Below are 23417 nucleotides of genomic sequence, written 5' to 3'. Positions count from 1 at the left end.
AAAGGCTAATATAAGAACTTCAGGTATTATTCAAATAATTTTTCAAAATGCATTTGCCACCATCATCTGAATATTTGATGTGTCACTATGCTGAACACCATGAGGAGTTAAAGAAGGGATTTATAATGTAATGACAAAATCCAAAGAAATGATATGATAAACAAGAATTCCTGTCCCTCCAGTCCATGGCCTTGTCGTGGCTTCATGCCCTGTCATAGAGGTGCATACTGCTCAGTCTCCAAAACACTTCCACTATCACGACCTCTATTCCTTCCTCCATGACTTTTTCTATCAAATACCATCCCCTTTCTTGTATCTTGAGTCTCTCCATCTCTTAATCTTCTCTACTTTTGACCTGGTTTTTCCATCCCAACTATTGACATCTTTCTCCCTCCCTTTATAGTTAAGCTGTTTTAGATAGTCCACCATCTTTGTCTTATGCTTAAACTTTCCCTTCACTCTTTGTTTATGTTCACTTTGAATTTTGCTTTCACCTCTCCACTTAGGATGCTCTGAAGATCAACAGTGTTTCTCTGATTGCGGAAGCCCATCCTTACTTTCAGACCTCCTGCTATTTAGTCCCTCTACAGCTCTTGATAATGTTGATCTTGAACCTCCCCTTTGGATTTCTGTCATCACTCCCTCCTATTTCTGTTAATTTTCCTTTACTGATGACTGTTACTCTAACCTAGTACATGTTTATATTCCCCAAGACTAATTCCTAGAATTAATTTACACCACCACCACCTCCCACCCCTAGGTTATCTCGGCCATTTTAACATGGACGACTGTCAAATCATTCATGTTAATATCCATGAAATAAGTGAATCGCAGGCTTCCTTTATTTCCATAGTTCCAAACCTATGTTTCCAACTGCTTGCTGAGTATCTGTACCTGAGCAAACTTCAAATTCAATATGTCCAACATTTCTCCAAACTTTTCCCAGTTTACAGCACCATTATCTTGACCCTATTAGCCAGTATGTAAAACTTAAGATTCCTTCTGGATTCCTCACTTTCCCTTGTATACACTAGATCCAATTGATCACCAAGTCCAGTGTCTTTTCCGCCCTAAACACTTATCCAAGCTATTTTACTCTACCCTCGTCTCATTTTAATAGTTCATACATTTAACATCTCTTGTCTATACAAATGTCATGGCTAACTGAACTCCTTCATTGACTCTCTCCTTACTCCAGTCCAGCATCGCCATGCAATTAGTGTTACCTTACTAAAATATGAATTAAGTTTCTTAAATCCAGAGAGGTGAGCACTATTACAGATGAGAAAATGGAGTCAGTCAAGGTCGTACACTAAGTTAACTAAGAAACTTAAAAGTAAAGCCCATGCAATCTGGTTCAGAAGCTGTGCTCTTCAACACTGCACCTATTACCTTCCATGAAAAATAAAATACAGTTTACGCTCTTTACAGTGATAGTCTGAGCTTCTCAAAATATAACATAAAACATTTATAAGTATAGAAAATAAAAGATAGTCTACCGTATAAATATGGTTGAAGCCTAAGTAAATGTTGTTTAAAACTTTCTAGGTGACCATGCAGGAAATATATAAAAAGTCGTAAGAAGACCAAATAGCAAATCTGTCAAAAGAGAAAGAAAAAAAGCATTTTTATGTCACATCAATAAATGTTTAAAAACCATAAGAAGAATAAACCATTTTCTTATTACATTTGCTTTTGATGGAACAATTTCAACTCTTGAGATTATGTGCTTTTGAAATAATTTTAAAGCATTTATATCAAGATTGAAACACTGGTTTAGTCAAAAAAAACTTTTATAAATCATCTCTACATTATATATAATGACCAATACTCAATGATATTTTGTTCTATGTCCTTTAGAACAATATTTTTTCAAATAGCAAGTCATGCCCCTTAAGTGATTCATGAAATCAATTGAGAGGGGATTTTTTTTTAATAAAATAAAAGAGAAGAGAAAATTTCATAGTACATTGCACAGTTCCTTGTCTCGGTATATAAATGAGTGTGCAGTTATGTGTGTGCTGGATTGCAAGGCAAAAGATATTTCTTCGTGTGGGTCTCAGTCAAAACAGTTGAAAAGCAATGCTTTAGACAGTTTTGAGAAATATCCTGTCTGTGCATAGTATGCCATACTAAGATCCCCATTCCCTCATGTTAAAAAAGTCATTACTAAATAAACACTGCAATAACTTACTTCTGTGAAGTTTAAAATATATGTATAGCTAAAACAGTTTTTTTACGTAGATTACAGAAAATGGAGTATCTTCAAAAAATCATATGACATGCAAGATTTTACAGAAAATGACAAAAAAAAAAAAAAAAAACCCTACAAAGTATAAAAATAAATGGAACACAAGTGCCCAAATTGATACCTCATAAGATTATGGAGGACAAAATAATAACAATAGCTATCACTATATCAGAATAAGATATATGTGTATGCAAATCCCCTTAACAATAGTGCAGGGGATTATTATATCTACACGTAAAAAAATTAACAAAATTCTAAAATGATTCTACCAAGTCTCAGTGATTCACCACAACTATTAAGCAAATAAATGCCACTACTAGACTTTGAAGCTAGGATGGTGTACATTGCACCAAAAGTCATGAACTTTGTATTATAGCAGTGATATCACAAATATTTTTATCACAAACTTCCAACAGAAAAATAAATTCTGAGAATGCACCGTCAATATTTGTCAAGTATATCCATAAATTATAAACATGCACCACTTATAGACTTAAAAAATAAATAAAAATAAAATGTTTATAAGGCATGTGCAAGATATCTCCTCCTATAGACCACTTGGATATCGTACTGTGCTTCTCTACGAGATTGAAATGAAAAATTAGAAGAAAATAATTTAGAATTTTGTAAGGAATTATAGATGGATATTGAAATACATATTAATTAATGTTTAAAAATGTAATGTGGGAAAAATAAAAAATACATGAAAAGCCTATCCGTTTGAATAATCACTGTATTATACCCCAATTTAGTCATGAGTTTCACCCAACCCAGAAGCTATCCTTAGTTATAGCTATGCTTGGAAAAATGGTTTTAAAAGCTTTCATTTATAATATTCTGACAGGCCAGATTTTCACTGAAAAATGTCCCCTTCTATATCTCTAAGGAAATCTGGGACATCTGTGTATCTTGCCTCATGTCTCATGTGTACATATTTTCTCTGCAGCTTGACAACTCATGCTTTGTCTCCTAGACTAAATCTCTGCTTGTCAACTTCTCTTTCTCTGCTTTCCCATCTTTCCTTTATTCTTTACGCCCCTTCTTTCCTTCCCTTTCCATCTCTTCTTCTCTTCTGGTCTTTCTTTTGTTTCTTTACAATAAACCACAAAACTACCAGTTAAGCTAAATTCCTTTGACTAATAATACATTTTGCAGCAGCGAGCATAAGCATCACAGGCAGTACAACCACGTGACACCCTTTCAGGACTTTATAAAACGTGAGCTACTTGAATCTAGTTTCCCATCTGATGACTCTAAAATGACTCAGAATACTGAGAGAACAACTCATCGTCTCAAATCGGACAACCATTTAAGGTTATCTGTCGTCATTTTTACATGGAAAAGTGGTATTTTAAAATCCTTAAAATAGAGAGGAGAAAAGCTATATAGACTCAGACATAACAATAAACTTGATTTTTAATTAAATACTATGTTCTTACATAGTTGGTGATATATTTTGTCAAACTAATGTCAAACTAACTCCATTTAAGTATCACACAATAATGTATTATCCCATTTAGAGAAGATTAAAATAAACTGCCAAACAAGAGAATATTCTATAATAAAACTAAATGGACTGTTTAAATCCTAAAACAGATGTCATGTAGCTACACATAGTACATGCAGCAATGAAAACACATTAAAAATATTTTAAAACATACCTTTGACAGCTTTATTTCAACTGAATATAAGTAAGTCTTTAGGAATGCATCACAACAAAGTCTATATAAAACTGATTCCGCAACAAAAAATAAGGCAGGTAGAAGACCATTATCAAAGGAAACATGGTCCACCGAAGCATAAAGCATATTTAAAGCTTCTGAAATATTAAAAAGTAGAAACTCCATGATTATTGTTATTCAATAAATAATCATGTTATTTTTCTACATGCTACAATTAAATATTGCAATTAACTATTTGCTCAGTCACTACAAGACCTATAAACTACAGATTGTAGTTTTTAAATATTTACAAATTCCCTGCCATGAAGAGGTGAAGTCTATGCCTCCTTCCCCTTGAACCTGATCAGACTTTGTGACTGCTTCCACCTACAGAATGTGGCAGAAGTGACACTTGCATGACTTCCATGGTTAGATCAGAAAAGGCAATACGGCTGCCACCTGGATCTTTCTCTCAAGATACTAGCTTTGGAACCCTAAGCTGCCATGAAGGAAGGCCAACTACTCAGAAGTTACCAAGCTGGAGAGACTATAGAGATAGACAGAGACAGAGACAAAGGTAGAGAGAGAGGTAAAGATAGAGATATAGAGATAGAGATAGAGAGATAGAGAGAGATAGAGATAGAGATAGAGATAGAGATAGAGATAGAGATAGAGATAGAGATAGAGATAGAGATGGAAAGAGAAATGCCCAAGGAGCTCCAGCTGCTCCAGACAACACAAAATAGATCACCGGGCCACATACATAATGGTGTGGGAAACAGGACAGAACTGGATGACAAAACATAGTGTTGAAGATAAGTACTATAAAAGAGAAGAATAGAAGACTAGAAAATCAAGGCAGGAGAAATAGGGCCCGGTGGAACTGAATGAGGAGAACATAGAACCAAGGCCCTAGAGAAAATTGCAGAGGTACTACATAGCGATTAAGCTTTGGAATGGTCACTGCTGAGTGGAGGGTGGATTACAGAATGAGGAACAGACAAGAGTACTGACAGGACACAGATAAGAAGGGTATTTATTTCAGTTATGGAGCTGGTAAGAAGAAATCATACTTAGGGTTTTTATTTGGAGTTCAGTGTCTTAATGAGTTAGAAAGCTTTTAGCTGTGTGTGACAGAAAACTCAACAAAGTGTCTTCAAAATAAGTATGTTTATTACTTAACAAAATCAGAGTTGGAAACGCTTCAGGGCTGGCTAATAATGCATAGTTTATGCCCTCTGTATGCATATTTTTTTCATCTTCTAGTTCCCCTGATGTATATGATGACTGCACAAGTTCCAGGCATTTTGCTCGTACTATGCCATTTAGAGACTAATCGAGAGCGGTATAGGAAGGGAAGGTGCTTTATTCCCAGGCATGTCTTTTCAAAAGCAATTCAATAAAAAGTATTCCAAACAGACTCATCTGTCTTTACATCTCTTGGTCAAGACCAGGTCATGTGACCACCTCTGATCTAATCACGGGCAAGTAAAGGGGAGTCACCATGATTAGTATAGATCAAGCATAATTCATCCTCTGAGGCTGGGAAGGGCCAGTCCTCTTCTGAATCACATGACTGCAGGATACCTGAATAAAACTGAGGTTTAATTGATAAAAAAGAGCAAGTGGCTGCTGTTTGCTGGTAAGCCAAGAGTGTTTACTTCCCTATTATTTAAACATTTAATAGAGATCAGGCTGTGGATGGCCATGTGATGAAGTGCCATGTAGTCAAATTAAATGCAAAATTGTTCTTACTCTTCCTGACGTGTGGAAGCTCCCAAACAACACCACTAACCCAATTTAGATGGGGAAATACACTCTGACCTCATATGCTTAACATTCTAAAACTCATTTGAAAAGGCATACACATAAAATTTAGGATAATCATGGGAGGATTTTACCTCCTTAAATATAATGGTTTTTTCATTTCTTTTCTAGATTGGTTACAAGGTAGTTTGAAAGGAAATATAAGTGAGAAGTGATAAATAAAAAGTTAATGAGTAAAATGGCTGTTTAAAATAAGTGAAAAACAAATGGCCATTTGGTTGTTTTATGAGTGAGAATTAGAAAATGCAGAAACAAGTTCCTCTATAGTGCCTATTGTAATTGAAAATCACTAAATGACACTTTATATTATTTTTTAATTAAAGTTGCTATTTTTAGAAAAAAGGCAATAGAGACTATGCTGAGCAAAAGATTTTAAAACAATTTTGTAATTAAAAAGTAGAGCAGTGAAATTCATAAGTTCAAAATTACAAAAGGAGCTTTCATAATGAAATATTACCAGGTATTCTGATAGAGAATGGCAAGTTTTTCTTGGATCTTGCACAATTTCTAAGCATTAAAGTTCTCAAATTATTCCTTCACTGTTAATCTAGAAAACATGGTAACTAAGAAGAGTTTAGTTAGAGCACATACCATCTTGAATGTCTCCTTTGCACTGAGCCAGATATATTACGTCAGTCCATGCAGTAGGAAGATTCACATGTTTCCCGGTGCCCAAAGTTTTGAGACCCAATTTTCTCTGTTATGGGGAAACATGAAAGAAAGAGGCAAACAAAAATGTACTGATTATTTATTTATTTATTTAGATTATCTTTTAATTGTATTCTCAAAATCATTCTATGAGGCTGATGTTCTATGGCCAGAGTTGTATAAAACTTCGTATTTTTTAATTTTTGCTTTTACTATTTTTATTTGTTGATACTGTATGTAAATTATATTAGTGTTAAAATGCAAAGAATGATTGTTAATAGTCTGAGTAATATCATTAGTTATTTGTTGAAAATAATTCTTACTCTTTACATCTTAGGGATTTCTTCAATTTTTGTTTTATTTCCCCACCAAGGGAATGCATCTCTGATTTCAGAAGGAACAGTATATTGAAGAAACGTGATTTAACAGAAATGATTTGATGTCATTTGCTGAAAATCTCTAGCTGCTTCACATAGGCCAAAGTTAATAAACATGAGAGTCCTCTGTGCATTTATAGTGAAGGTTTAGGAAAGCTGTTTCCTCTTTGGGATACACCGTACCTTAGTTAACTTTTTTTTTTAGGAAAAAGTGGAATTTCCCTCATAAAAAATTTACTTGCCAGACTTTGATATTTTGCTGTGGGCTTTTGGACTACATATTCCCCAAAACTGATGGGGAATCTTCAACCCAAAGAGCCATTTGACACTGAATTATTGGGTTAAAAGCTTTAACTTCAATTTTCATTAATATTTTAACTATGCTTACTTATAATTAAAGAAAGGTGTATCCTTATTTTTTCTTTCAATTTTCTTTCCAAGTAGAAGATAAAATTGATATACTAAGTAAGTCAAATAGTGTACCATTACCTTACATCTGAGAATGTGTTTTCTAGCTAGGTCCAACAATTCTTCCTTCTCTTTTGGATTTTTTGTTTGGTTGAATCTCAAGATGAATTCATTTGTGATTGAAAATGGTGGCCTAAACAAAATTTTTTAAAAAAAATTAATAATTATTCAGTTCCAAATTTTAATTAATCAACTTTCAGTGGCTAAATACAACTATTTCCTAAAAGAGTAATTTACCTTATAAGACTGTTTCACACAAACAACAAATTAGTAAAATAAAAAATATATATATACAGGCCTTCTTGACTTATCATACTTAGACTGAGAAACATAATTCTCATGACGTCAAATAACTTTGTAGCCTCTGGAAAAAAAAGTTTCTGAGTTGGTTGTAAGAAGTCTTACTGGTAGATGCCTTCTTCACAGGTAAAATCCAACACAGCCTCAATTATGTTGAAGATTGATTTATCTCCTCACGTATATTAGTGTTGGTTCAATTTAAACTAAACCTTTATCCCTCCATGTAAGTGGAATTAGTTCAACTATGGCTGGAGTAAAGTGAGCTGGGGAAAAAAGATATATGCAGTACTGTCAGAGAGGTGACACGTAGCTAGATTAACTCTGAATGAGATAGGAAGCTATTGCAGAGTTTTGCTAAGAGAAATGGCATGATTTAACGTAAGTTTTAAGGATCATTCTGATATTGTGTTGAGAGTTGGTGTGTGGGGAGGTAGGACATAGCAAGGGGGGGAGCATACATATACTTAAATGAGAGGTAATAGTGAGTTGGATCAGAGTTATAGCAATAGAAGTAAAGAGAAGAGTTTGAATGATGGATATATTTTGACATTAACTCCAACCAGACTGCCCAATGAATTAGAAATTAAGTATGAGACAAAAAAGGAGTTATTAATTAAACCGAGTAACTGGAAGGATGGAATTGCTATTTAATGAGATGGGAAAGATTGCTACAGGAGCACATTTGGGGTGAGGGTAGAGAATAAGTTCACTATTGGACATGTGATATTAGAGATGCCCATATCCATCCAAGTGGAAATGTAGAATAGGCAGTTAAATATATGAGTTTAATTTAAGGAAAAAGATTCAGGCTAGATACTTCAATTTTTGAATCATTAACACACATAAGGTATTTAAAGTCTTATGAATGGAAAGGATCACATGGGAAAAGTATAGAGAAAGAACACAAGTATTTCAAAGGTAAGTGAGACAAATAATTTGAGAGTATATGCAAGAGAATAAGGAGATTAATTAGAATGATGTATCACTGAATATAAGATGGGTATGGGATCAAAAGTAACATCAGAGGAATAGAGAACAGGTAGTAGAATCAGTGAGTTTTTTATTTGTGTAGTCAAATAATTGTTACAGTCATGTCATTAGAAGAGATGTGAAAAAATAAAAAACATTTTTAACATCTTACTAAATTCAAAATTTACTGAATTAGTTGCTCTGTTGGATACAAGGGGGGAAAAACTTGAATAAAAATCAGATTTTGTCCCTGGGTAATTCATAGTCCTATGAGGGAGACAGACGTATGCAAAAGCAATGACAATGGCACGTGATCACAGTATAAGCAGAGGTAATTGACATGGTGCTCTATAAATTAGAATCAAATATAGATATTCCAGAGAAGAACAATTAATAAAATAACGAACTCTTTAACTGCCATCCTACAATGGGCATTTATAGAGTCATGCATACTGTAAGTGTTTATTGACTATCCTATGTATCATTCACTAAGCTTGGAACGGGGGATACAGTGGTGCAACAAACAACACTGCCCTCTATCATCCTGGAGCTTACAGCAAAATAGAGGAAGAGTTGAGGTGTTAGAACTCACAGTTTGCTAGAATTGGGCATTTTGAAATGAGTAACTTCATTCTTGATTTCCTGTTCTCTGTTTTACTCTTGCTCTTGGGGAATATCTGCTTAGACAGATATATACTGAAGGCTGCAAACTCTTCCTCAATATGACTACTGGGATGATGTTTCTTTGACTACATGGACCTACTTTACATTAAAAAACCAAAATAGCTTTGCTCTTCCCATTTGTACAAAGTGCTATGGGAATTAAAAGAGGGTAGCCTCTTTATTCATTTATTTTTTTAAAAATTTCGTTATAAATTAGATTTTAAAAATATTAACATGACAGTGCTCTTTATAACAAAACAAACATACAAGGGTGCATGAAGAAAAAAATTAATAGACTGCCACCCAACACTCCAGCATCCAATTCTACCCATCAGAAACAGCCAAGTTAATGGTTTAGTGTGTATCCCTCATGCTTTTGTCAATGCTCACGAATATAAACCGATCTACATGTGCTCTTTTTAATAAATGGGCTTCCCAGAGTGCATGTCCTTTGCAGGAATCCATAAATTTGTTTTTTAAAAAGTAATTGGTTCCACTTTGGGATGGGGATTTTAAACGTATGTAGCCTTTGAACCCAGGTCTTTTGAGTCTTATATCCTCACACAAGCAGTCATTCGGAGGTGCTAAAGAAGACTAGCTCCTGTGCTTGTCCGTTGTCTGGGCTGCTATGAGACCATTCTCAGAAGGTAAACAACCGCCACACCATTGGCATGCTGAGTTTCCGGTGCTCTATCCTGCTAAGTGATCATGTCAATTGTTAGTGTGGCCTATTGTAATCATGTGAGTCTGTTTAGTGGCACCTAAGATCACCCAAGAGTGGCTATTAATGTTAAGGAAATGAAAATGAACAAACTTCAGCTAAATGCACAATATAGATGATCTCACAAATACACTGTTCAGATACAGAAGAATATATGTACTATAATGATTACTCCATTTATATAAAGCATAAAACTGTAAAGAAAACCAAAGGAAAGTTAGGAGAGTGGAGAAAGTTAGCAGGGGAAAAAGGGTATTTTAATGAAAAGATTTATGAAAGAGCTTTCTGAAAATCATTTACTTCTTCACCTGGTGAGTCGACAACTGTTTGCTTTATAATAATTTTTCAGTTTTGTATTTATTTTTATATACTCTTCTGTATGGGTGCTAACATTTCACAACAAAAAAAATTTTTAAATATTAATGGCAAGATCCAAAAGTATGTGTATTTTTAATTATAATACATTTTTTTAAATACTTTACAAAAAATATTCTAGTCATTCATATTCATACCAGTACAGCATGAAAATTCCTGTTTTTACATCCTCACCAGAACAGGATGATATCAACTGTTTTAATTATTGCCAATTTGATTTATGAAAATGGCTTTTCCTTGTGGTTTAAAGTTGGTAGTTCTATAACTATTAGCATTCCTGAGCATCTTTTTCTATGTGAATGGCCTTATATTCATTCTTACATTCTCTAGTCTATGGCAAACATATTTTGTTCATTTTTTTTCATTATGTATTTTGTTCATTTTTTCTCTTATTAGGCTTTTTTGTCTTTTTCCTATCAACTTGAGGCAATATTGTGTAGTGGTTAAGTGCACAGGTCCAGTAGCAAGACTGTCTATGGTTTGAATCTTACTCTGTCCCTCACTCGATTTGTACCCTTAAGTAGTTTATTTAACCAATCTGTGCCTTAACTTCTTTTTCTGTAAAATGGAAAAGTAAATATACATTTATCATAGGTTGTTTTGAAAGTTAAGTGAAATTATATATGTACTGTACTTAAAAGAATACCTGGCACATTATTTCTGAGGTTTCTTATTTAGATGATCTTCCTCACCCAAATAAAATACAAATAGACACCTGAATTTTCTTACAATAAATTTTTAAATATATTATTATTATTATTGATGCAGCTACATTTTGTTTGCTTGCTTGTTTTAATTGAAGTTTATTGGGTGACAATTGTTAGTAAAGTTACTTGTTGGTGGGAATGCAGATTGGAGCAGCCACTGTGGAAGGCAGTGTGGAGGTTCCTCAAAAAATTACAAACAGAATTACAATATGACCCAGCAATCCCTCTCCTGGGTATTTACCCAAAAAATCTAAAAACATTTATCCATAAAGATGCATTTACATTTTTAATCCATTTGCAATTTATGGTTGAAGTTGTCAAGATATAGGAATCTAACTTGGCTTTACTTCCAATGAGCTGCTCTTAGTGACTTTTGTCCAAGAGTATGGAACAGGGAAAAAAAAGTAACTTTACAGTGGAGAAACCTGACAAACACTACTTCAGCCAGGTGGTCAGATTTAATATCCACAGCGATAAATTGTGCTGATAGCATGTACCCTTGATGTGACGTGATAAAAATGCGCTTAAGTACTGTGTTTTTTCTCATGCACAAAAAAAAAAAAATAATCCCACTCTAATCATGAGAAAAATATCAGAAAAATTCCAGTAGAGGAATACTCTGTAAAATGTCTGACCATTTTTAAGTACTTCTTAAAAATGTTAAGGTCATCATAAACAAGGAAAGTGTGGGGAACTATCACAGCCAAGAGCCAAAGGACACATGACAATGAAATATAATGTGGTATACTGTATGGAGTCCTGGAACAGAAAAAAGATACCAGGTAAAAACTAGGAAAATTTGAATTATATATGGGTTTTCATTAATAATAATAATATATCGATATGGTTTGATATTGTGACAAATGTACCACATGAATATGATGTTAATAAATAGAAGAAACTGGGTTTGGTATATGGGAACTCTTTGTAATATCTTCTGATATGTTTATAGCTGCTTTAAAAAATAAATATATGTAAAACTATTCTAAAATAGTTTTGTATCTAAAGCTGTGCTCAATATTAAAGTGTCTTTTAGAAGAAGTGTTGACAGACAAGAAATGGACAGTGAAAAAATATCACTTCAAGATAAAGCATATCAGTCATTTGTTACTTATTGCTTCATTCTGTATTAATTGAGCACCTCTGTGAGTTAAACATTCATCTAGGCAAGACACAAAATGAGTCAAAAACAGATGTGCCGTCACCTGCCTCATGGATCAGATACTCTGTTGGGGGGACAGTAAATACACAATAAACAAGAAAACGAATAAATGAACAAGATGATTTCTGAGTGTAAGTGCCGTGAAGACATAAGTAGAGTGGTGTGGAAGGGAGCACAGGGGAAGAGAGCTACTTCACATTAGGCAATCAGGGAAGATTGTGAGGGAGAGACATCTGAACTGAGATGAGAAAGAGACCAAGAAGACAAGGGATGGAGACAAAGGAGAAACTGATAAGATCAGGGAGACAGCCCTGAACTAGATCTCACAGAGTATTTAGACCAGAAGGTAGCGTCTGGATTTAACTCTAGATGTAATGGGAAGACACTGCAGAGTTTAAGTTAGAGCCTCACAAGATTTAATTTACATTCTTAAAAGAGCACTAAAGCTGCAGTTCCCAGAGCAGGCCCAGGGACAATGATTAGGAGGCTGTTGCCGAAGGACAGGAATTAGGTGATGGCGACTTGGTGGGGGCAGGGGTGGCACTTGTGGAGATGAAGAAACTGCTTAAGGTCACATAATTACAAAGGGCCAAGAACTCATCTCACTTCAAGTTCTAAAGCCCACAAAAATCTGTTCCATAATTTAGTGTTTCGTATATTAATGTATCTGTCTTATATTCCTTTCTGTAACTTGAGGTTCTTAAGTTTTTCCTTATTGCTATATGTACAGTTTGCTTAGTGAACACCTGATGGTTTCCTGACACTAAACTGTACTTTCTCTGTTTTACAGGGAAAAAGGAGGCTTCGAGAGGTTACATATCAAACTCAAGGCCATAGCTTTAAAATTGGACAGAGCCAATATTTGAAATAAGCTGTCTGAACTAAGTCTTTCCATTTAGCTCTTTTTATAAGATCTCATAGAACGTACTGCAGTATAAGAATATATACTGTATGCATTCTTCTTAATAAAATGCAATTTAAGCAGATTTCCCCCCTACCAACCACAGACACCCCCAAACCCACAACACACACGCACACACACACTATCCAGGGTTTCAAACACAAATTTAAAATACACTTTCTGAAATAGACATTTTATCTCAGTTTTGTCATAGGCTACGAGGAAAATGCATTTATATGATTTTATTTCTAAAGTGGAATAAAGCTTCAGGATGAAAATAATATTTAATTCGATATCTATGCTTAGAATATAAATAAATAATTTTAGTTTTGTCAACTATTTTTCACTATGAATCGTGGCCTGTTATGAATCATAGAAAATATGGAAAACTAATGTTTTTCAGCTTTCTGTACAGATATCACGTACATGATAAGTCTCCCACAGCTCATGTCAATAAATATTTCATGGGAAATAAATATAGCTATTTTAATCATTTCTTGCTCATCACAAGTTAATTGGATTGTTATACAAATTAATGGTTATTTAATGATAAATGCAACACATGATACGAAGCAAAAGGAAACTTTAAAAAGAAAATACAGGCATTTGAAAAGAAAAGATACTTTAGCTTCACATATTCCAATTTTTTCACAGTATCAAAAAATTTCACAAAGCTAAATGTAATCTGTAAGTGCATAAGTGTAGTCCTGTAGAATAGGTAGTGACTAAAGATTATCATTCTAATTTTTGTATAAAGAAAATATACTGAAGTCTCCTGACTACATGGATACCCGGTCCAAACTGACCCTTTATATACGTTATCTGTAAATTCAGACCTTTGTTTAGCTGACAGTTCATTTGTTCAGTAAATATTTAAAGAAAGCCTCCTGCATACAAGGTATTTGGCTAGATACAATGAGGTTTAAAAGAGGAACCAGGCCTGGCCTCAGGAAGTTCACAATCGAGGAGAAAAGTGAGACACATTACAACTGATGTAACATAAAGCAAATATAGTGAAAAAAAAAAAAGACAATAAAAGCTTATGGGAGCCCAGAAGTAGAGATTATGATTCCAACACTCCCCAGTCCCTATAATTGTTATTTAATCAGTGTGAGCTATAATTTCCCATCTATGGAAATGTGTACGAAATCTTGTAGAATTTTGAAAAGCATTAAACAGAACACACATTCTAGTTCCTGGCATGCATTCAACAGTAGATAACTGTTAGTTATAAGCATTGTTGGTTTGGGTTAAAGATTCAGTAAAAGCTTTTTTGCAGAAATGGCACTTGAGCAGTACCTTGAAATACAGACAGAAATTGGAATGTAACAGAATAGCAGTTATCCTTTCAACATCCTTTCTCTGCCTCTTCCTGGCACATGATCACCAAACTATAGTCTGTATTTCCTAATCTTCTTGGCAGGTGGGGATGGCTGCATGGCCAAGCCCGGGGGATGTGAGCAGATATAATATATGCAAATTTCAGGTCACCTCTAATTTAAAGACAGGCCACTTTCCCTAGAATGAGAGATGTTTTTTCTCCCTCCTATGTACCAATACAGTGCTGAATCAGCTTTGGTTAGGCAAATGAGTATAACACCCCATGAGGGTCCTTTGTGTTTCACTGACCCCAAAAGCAGGGCTACCCTGTCAGCCTAGACCCACTGGATTGATATGTCAGATAAATACACTTCTAGCTTACTTAATCCACTGAAATTAGAAGCCTCTTTTTTATAATTACTTCAAATTTACCCTAACTAAAACAAAATGCTTAAAAATCAAGATAGGAAATAAAGACAGAGATGCTCGGTTGAAAACAAATGTAAATGACATGAATGGCCATCTGTGGCAGAGACTTATAGCTGCCTACATCAATGTCTATTCTCCATTTCTTACTAAAAGATTCTTTCTGGCAATTAGTTACACACATATGTCTAGGTTTCAGCCAGTAAAATGTAAATAAGACTCAGATAGCAGTTCTAGGAAGTCTCCTAAGAAAGTCTACAAGCCCCTTTTTTGCCCTTCCTCTAGTCTGCCGCATGAAGCATGGCTGTGATTGCTGGAGCTTCAGTAGCCATCTTAGACGATGAGACGGCTTCAGGAGTAAGCCATGTGCCTCAGAGAGCTGGTTAGGAGCCCAGGTCCCGTATCATCATACCAGCTCCGGGCTGACAATATTCAAAGAAATTAGCTTCTATTTTGTTTGTGTTGTTGCTATTTTAGATTTTCTCAGTTGCAGTGCGTACCAATTCTATATTTTACATAGACTTTTGAGTTTTATTTCATAAATAAGAGGGAATTACTGAGCAGAAGAGTGATGACATCACAGCCGTGCTTTAGGATGACTACACTGAAAGTCATATGTTGTAGGGTTTGGAGTGAGGAGTGACTGTTGGTAAACAGTTGGGCAATTATTTCAATAATTATGTAAGAAGTAATAAAGATCTGAACTGCAGTTTGGGCAATAACAATCAAGAAGAGTGCATGAATGTGAGAGATTAGGTAGAAGCTAAATGACTAATGGAATGTGAGAAAAGAAATTGTGAGCCTTGGCCTACAGATAACCTCAAGGTTTTGAGCCTACATGATTAGTAGTAAAGAGTTGACATGGAGACAGTTAGATGGAGGAATTTGGACAGATCTATGTCATTCTGGACATACTGACTATGATTTACCTGTGAACCATCCAAGTAGAGAGGCCAATAATTTAAATAAACTTGTGAGGTAGGCATTAAGAAGTGAATAAAATCTGGAAATAAAGATTTCAGATTCACCTACATATTAGTGATACTCAAAGCCATGAAATTTCAAGAGGAAGAGTACTGAGAAAAAGGAATATCTTTGGTCAAATCCAATAGTTAGGAAGCAAGAGGGAAACAAGAAATAAAAAATTTGGTAGAAGGAGATTCAGGAAAGTATTAGGTTGGTGCAAAAGTAATTGCGGTTTCAAAGGTTAAAAATAATTGCAAAAACCACAATTACTTTTGCACCAACCTAATACTATAATGGAATTTAAATATGTGTACAATTTAGGGTATAAACTTTTTCTCTGAGAATTGTTCACTATTCATAGTCTCTACTGAGCCAGTATGTCTCAATTCTATATTAGTATGGTGTGACCACACCTCACTACTAGCTGTAGCTGATTGGGTCACAGTGGATATCTACTCAAGCTGGGCAAATCCAATTCTCTCTTAAGGGATTTTAAATAACTAGAGCTGAAAAGTCATATAGAGCCAAGAGGGGGCTTTTGCAGAAATGTTGTTCAACACAACAAAAAATCTTAAAGTAGGAAACTACTTGTTCACCATTATAGCACCTGATCAAGGTTTGTTGGATGATTTATTGATGTATAGCCAAATCCCCTACCTTGTTAGAGTTTATAGTCTAATGTAGATACAGACTATATCTGTCAACCATTTTATCTCCAGTATCTTTCAGAGAATACATAGTGAGTACTAAATGAATGAATGAATGAGGCCTAGCTATACCTTCTGCTCTCCAGCTCCACAAGACGGTCCCATATCCTTCCATTACATTTTTCTTTTGCTTGAGTTAAATTGAATGTGCCCGTTCCATGCAAACAAACAATTCTAAACTGAAATACCAAAGAATAGGTAGAAGATGGGGACCATGACCAAAATTGCATATCTGCAGAGATGCCAAGGCTAAGAACAAGAAGATCATTAGTTAATATTAGAAAATCAAGTTAATATTTAGAAAATCAGTGGACAGCTTTAAGAATTTCACTAAATAAAAACAGAACCCAGATTTCATAGTGCTAATACATACATGGATGAAAAAAATTACGTATTGGCTACATTTTTGGTAAGTTTGATATTATGGGAAAGTCAAAAAATTGAATGGAAACAGACAGAAATTTGGAATAAAAATTAACCTGGCTTCTCCCAAAAACCAGAAATACCAGTAGAACTGAAGAATGGTCTGGCCCTTTTAAGTATGTATATGACAAAATTGAATGTGTAAGAAATCCACATAAATAATAAGTGATATGGGCATGTATAGAAATTTACTCTATAAGTACCTCCCCTAAATTTGTCAATTCCTTATGCACTGATCTTGGGTCTTGGCTTTGAAATCAGACTCTGGAAATAGCCTCTGCCTTCACCGATACCTGTGGAATTGATTACAGCATCTTTACATCATGGACACCCAACAGGCTTTATGGTATGAAACTAGAAATATGGGCCTTAGATGGATTTCAAAAACAACTATGGTTTTATATATTCTTTTAGTATGTCTTCATAGTTCTTTAGACCTTGTGTTTCTGAGTGAGTCAGTTTTAGTAAATGAAATACTGTCTTAATCCTTGAAAATGCAAACTCTCCTACTTAGTAGTTACAATAAAGATGATTCTAAACAGGTAAGGGACAAGGGGGCTGTTAACACAGATCAAATTTTGAGTAGAAAGCCATGTAGAAGAAAATAGAAGGCTGAAAAATATTCACAAGAATAGAAACCTACTTCCTTCTCTAAATGTATAGTCTCATACTTGTAACTATTCTATTCTGCATTTGGTAACAGTCAATGGTCCTTTCAAGGTTGCCTGTAAGATGCCTACTCTTTGAAAAATGTAGACTTCTATAGCCTAATGTCTTCTCTTGTGAAATGTAATTATTAAGACCAAGGAGGATTAATTGGCTGGCATGGGTAACAGTACTCTAATTGATATATTTAGCTGCTAAAGATAGATAAACTCTGCCTGCATTCTTTTGCTTAGAAAAAGAACTTCAAACTTTATCTTATGACATTTCTTCCATTAGCCAAGGAAAGGTAAAAATTAATGACTCTGATAGATTCATCCTAAAACTATGCATATGAATTTCCTTTTGACAGTGGGCTAATTGTCCTCTGATGCCATAAAGAAAGGTTTGATGAAATTAAGGACACTGATTATGGAATATCCCACCAAAAATGTAAGGGTAAATATCTCTAAAAATGAAATGGAGTAGAATCCTGGGAATGCTTGTTATCCTATGAGTTTCTGCCAGAGGACGCTAGGAATCAGCTGGTTCTGGTAGAGATATAAATATTAAGGAGTGGGATCAACAAAGTGATAGATGGGGGGGGTGATAGTGAAGGGTAATAACAACAATAATTTCAGTACATAACCATGGGAATGGCCATCCTTTCACAGGGTTTGAGAGGGTAGAAGCCCCCGGGATGTTTGCCATTACAGCCAATATTTCTCTATTGACCCAACTGGATCAAGGCCAAAAACAGATCTAATTCTTGTTCATTTGCGTAGTAAATGAATCATCTGGCAATAGAATAAAACTGACGTAATAACCAAAGCTACAGAGCATTGCTTGGGGGCTTTGTCCTAGAAAATTCACCTCAAAAACTACCAAGAAACATTTTTTTAAGGGCAAGCAAACCAGCTTAATTTCTATAAAACTGGCAAAATTATTACAAATTAATCAAGATCGACTCTCATTTATTTTTCACACAGCAAACCAAGATAAGCAGAGCTGGGTCGATGTGGCAACTCCAAGGTGTGGAAGTTTTGACATTTTTATCTGGTTATTTTGTTATTCTCAACATACAGCTCTGTTTCATGGCCTAAGATGTCTGCTCAGCTGCCACAATCACATCCTCATTCCAACTAAAAGGAAGAAATAGGGAGAGAAACTACTCCTCTTAAAAGCACAAAATACCTGTGGTATACATCAGTTCTGCTAACATATAACTGACCAGGATTACATTCATGACCACATCTAGCAGCAAGGGAAGCTGAGAACAGTATCCTTGTGGTTGGCCATGGTTGGCCATGTGTCCCGCTATAAGTTCTATTAAGTTAGAAGGAAAAAATTAATATGGGAGGAGGGGCAATTGACAGTCTTTGCATTGGTGACTGTAGTTTATCATAAATAGACTGATACACTACCACAAATTGCCACTAATTAAGTACTGACTGGTAATTCCCCAGATCATCATTGATGCTGTAAGACACTAACTCTTAATGATCTCCTTTTTAAGGCAAATGCCAGGCCATGGAAGAAAGACTCATATTTCATTAGCCAGTCACGTTTTAGTGACCTTGACAATATCAGCTTTATATGAGGATGAAGGGGGTATTGGACAATATTTGGGATATGTTGTGCCTTCTTCCATGGTTAATGAAAAGTTTAGTGCTATGGTGAATGTGTTAAGGGTGCAGCATTCTAATAACCATTAGAATGGAATCGAGAAAAATGCCAAATCTAAAGAGTTTATGAAAAACAGTCAGAGGGATAATTGTAGGAAAACATGTTTCCTGGGATGCTGGAAGACTAAAGACTGAATAACAATTATAGGATACTAGGATGTCTCTACTTTTCCCCCTCGATTAAGCTGTGAATAACTGATACTGAGTTGAATTTAGAGATAAGAAAAAACTGACGTATGAAAACATAGCCTAAAATGAAAGCATAAAGAGCTTTTAAGGTCTTCATGATCAATGCATACACTGGACGTAAACATTGTGCAGAGTCTCACATTCACTTGATGCATGCATGATCTCCATGCCCCAAACACTGAGTATCCTTCTCCTTCCACATTTTGAGCAGCCAAGGACCTAAAAGTATGGATGCCTTACCACCTTTAGGGTGAATCTTGACCAAGGAAAATGCTACACAGGAAGGAGCAGAGGAGATGAATACTCCTCCTCAATTCTCCATCCTGTGGTCTACTGTGAGATGTGGTTTCTCCTTGAAATCTGCCTTGATAATTCCCATATGTGAAGTATGGACATGGCTCTGCTGTATCTCTTTGTGGCAAGTTGTGATTTAGTGATCAGCGTGGTAATACATCAAGATTTCTTGCCTCATTTTTCTTTTCTTTTTTTCCACCTTCACTGCATTGACCTTGTATATTCCAAATAAAGTAATAGAATCTCAATCCTCTTCTCATATTTTGCGCTCTAGAGACTTGAGCCAAAACAATGTAGTAAGCTCAAGCAGAAGAGGACTGGTTTCTAAGACCTTGCAAGACCCTACATACTTTGTACAAATAATCTCATCAGTAGCTGTGATCTCTCATTTGGGATAATACATCCTAAAAGAAGCTATGCTGCAAAACATTGAATGTTTCATGATCTTTGTGACCATCCAGCTTTTAAGTTACCATATTTTTGGCTAACTTATTTATTGTCAACCCAATTGCTACAAGTATAGATGTCTCAGCTTAAAATTAACAGGTCTAATTATAAGCTCTTAACCATTAGAATTTCACTTAAAGGTTTATAATTATTTAGATAAATGAAAAACAAATACTATAGATCAAATAAATAAAAGACCTGAACATAAATATGAGTCTAGAAAATTTTCTTCTTGTTGCTGAGCACACATTTAGAACCCACACTATGTTATATAAATATATACCATAAATATATACATATATATTTTTAAAATATTTAGATATGTATTTATAAAGCACACTTTACTAAGTGTAAGTATCAATAACATTAATACAACAGAAAAATTTCAAACTTATTAACATTTCAGGAAACTTTGAAGACTGCATCCTCTCCCAGCCATAAAAAACACAAGCAGCTTCTGTGAGAAAGATGTAAAATAATCTAATAATCTAATAGCTTGACTAAATCTTCTTAATGTAAAATTTATATTCCCTTTAATTTTTTCCAATCAGCTAAAATAAATGTGTATAGTTGATGTAAGTCTTCAAATCTTTTGGTCTTTTCTATCTCTGAGATGAAGTAGAAAAGGCAAAACAGACTATATACAATAAAACAATCTTAGTTATAAAAAAAGAGTGACAAAATAGTATGACCTGAACCAGTAGTTCATTGCAAGATTGTGTGATTCTCTCTTTAACCCAGAAATGCATGGACTTCAGTTACCTCACTTGAAGGGTTTACATGGAGCCCTACATGTGTCTCTAACAGCTTGCACACTGAACCTGCAAAAACTCATGTTTCTAAAGAAGAATAAGTGGACCAAATAGAGTATAAGGCCCATGACAATTCATGCAACACCTAAAGATAAAAACAAAGATGTCACTTCCTGGAAGAAAGGTCTCTGCTTCATCTCAAACAGCTGGTGCCAGGAACAGAATCTGGTTTCTCTTAGTACAAGGGACCATGGAGACAAGACCAAGTAAGTTTTCCAAGTGATTGTACAGTAAGAAAAAGGCAGGATTTTCAAGGTGTGGGAAACTTATCAGGGACTCCCTTCACATTGATTAAATATCCAAGGTAGGAACTCACCCCAATCACTTCTCCTCAACCCCAGGAACCTGTAGATAAGGCTGCCTTCTTGCTCACCAGAGAAGAAAACAGAAAGGGAAAAAAATGTGTTTGTGTGTGTGGCGGGGGTGCTGGGAGCGCTTATGCACGCATCTGAGAGGATCAGTCTCAACACAGATTTACACCCCAGGCAAACTCTAGATAGTTCACCAAGAACATTCAGGAAGTGGAGTTAGTTTCAGTTGTCTCAAATTAGTAGCATCTATAGGCATCTGGCAGAGAAGCAAAAGCAAAGATTCTCTGGAGAATAGCACAAACATCTTTTTCCCCCAAGGACAAGTGGGAAATAATAAGATATGACATAAGTGAGAAAAACAAAAATTACAAACTTCCCAAGACTTCAATCATTGGAATAATCAGACATAAATTATAAAATCATCATACTTATTCCACAACATGTTAAAAGTATCTGCAGGCAACCAGGAACTAGAAGCCTACATAGAAGATTTGAAGAAAAATAAATGAAGTATTTGAAATGTAAGATATAATTTTTAAAACTCAACTTTGGTAACAAAAAGAGAAAATTAGTCATATGGAAAATGGATCACATGAGAATAAATTTTTTGAAATACAGTAAAAAGACACAAAAGATGGAAAATGGAGATGAAAGAGTAAAAGATGTGACATATATAATGAGATGGTCTAATATACATTTAAGCAAGAGTTTCATATAGAGAGAAAATGGGTTGTCAAGGTAATATCTAAAGAAACAATATCTGATATTTTTTCAGGAATTACAAAAGACACCAGCCACAAATTCAAAAGGTCCAAGAAATCCAAGCAGATAATTTTTTAATTACATTCTGACACATCATAGTAAAACTGTGGAAATGCAAGACACTAGATTTTTGAAAGCACCCAAAGTTGGGGAAAACAGACTAATCTTAAAAAAACAGCATCAATATTTCACCTAACTTAACAGTAATGAGGGAAGCTGTGAGTGTAATGATATAATCAATGTGCTGAAGAAAAAAAAAAAAGAATAAAAGTGATAACAGACCAAAGATAATTCCATATTCAGCTTTAATTTTTTTAAAGAATAAGAATAAAATAAAAATATATTCAGACTAACAAAAACAGATTTTTCTTAACAACAAAATGTCACTAAGGAAAAATTTTAAAGTTGTACATCTTTTAAAAACAAGATCTAAGAAGCAAGAAGGAATAAAAAGCAAAAGAAAATTAAGTGATATAGTAAATGAAATATAAAGGAACATTAACTACTTAAAATAGTCACGAAGTCTAGTTGGTTTTAAAAAAACACACAAAAAATTAAAGTGCTAGGTAAGGTTGGAGGAAATTAATCATAATTATGAAATGTTTAGAGTATTTCTTTAAAATCAAAATTGAAATAAGCATGCTTAGAATTAATAGGATGATTTAGCAATATTTCTGTATATAAAAGTCAATGCATAAAAATCAATTGTAGTTCTCTCTTCTGGAAACAGCTCAAAAAAATCTATTTTTAAAAAAATATACGCATAAAAATTGTAATAGTATCAAAAATACCAAATACATAGGAATAAATCTAACAAAAGATAGACAGTACCCCCACCTAAAAAAAAAAAAAATTAAAATTTTATTGAGAAAATTTTACAAATAACTAAATAAATGGAGAGATACTCTTTGTTCATGGATTAAAATCCTTATTATGATAAAGATGCCCATTTTCCTATTTGATCTATAACTTTAGAAAAATCCAATAAACAACCCCCAAAATTTTTTTTGGAAAAAAAAAGACGAACTGATTCTAAAAATAATATGCAGTTTATCATTGAAGAAGAACAAATTTGGAAAACCTGTCATACTGACTATTAAATTATATTGCTAAATGACAGTAATTCAGGCAGTATGGTATTAGTATAGAAGGAAACAAATAGACCAGAAAACAGAATAGAGAGCCCAGAAACATACCCATTATGTGCAGACATTTGATTTATGCAATAATTGTACTAGAGAAATAGTGCAGAAGGATTTCTTTTTGATACATGTTGCTGATCAATTGGGTATGTATATTAAAAAAATTAGACCTGTACTTAGTATCATTAACAAAAATCATTTCCATACGCATTATATGAGTTCTGTTCACTAAATAAGTTCTGTTCACTAAATGGTATATAT

At 34.3% G+C, this 23417-nt stretch overlaps 1 protein-coding gene across 1 annotated transcript in view; it reads right to left on the bottom strand.

Moving 5' to 3' along the window:
- TMEM232 (transmembrane protein 232) overlaps window positions 1-23417 on the bottom strand; it is a 166993-nt gene that overhangs the window by 130014 nt on the left and 13562 nt on the right. The window contains exons 4-7 of the mRNA XM_019727872.2: window positions 7254-7365; window positions 6331-6436; window positions 3913-4070; window positions 1500-1599 (exon numbers count right to left, since the gene is read on the bottom strand). Coding sequence (XP_019583431.2) covers window positions 1500-1599; window positions 3913-4070; window positions 6331-6436; window positions 7254-7365 — 476 coding nt within the window. The remainder of the gene's footprint in view (window positions 1-1499; window positions 1600-3912; window positions 4071-6330; window positions 6437-7253; window positions 7366-23417) is intronic.

This window comes from Rhinolophus sinicus, linkage group LG03, assembly GCF_036562045.2.
Source record: "Rhinolophus sinicus isolate RSC01 linkage group LG03, ASM3656204v1, whole genome shotgun sequence".
NCBI classification, from domain to species: domain Eukaryota; kingdom Metazoa; phylum Chordata; class Mammalia; order Chiroptera; family Rhinolophidae; genus Rhinolophus; species Rhinolophus sinicus.
The sequence above is the reverse complement of the archived record's forward strand: the minus strand, read 5'-3'. Positions and strand labels throughout refer to the sequence as shown.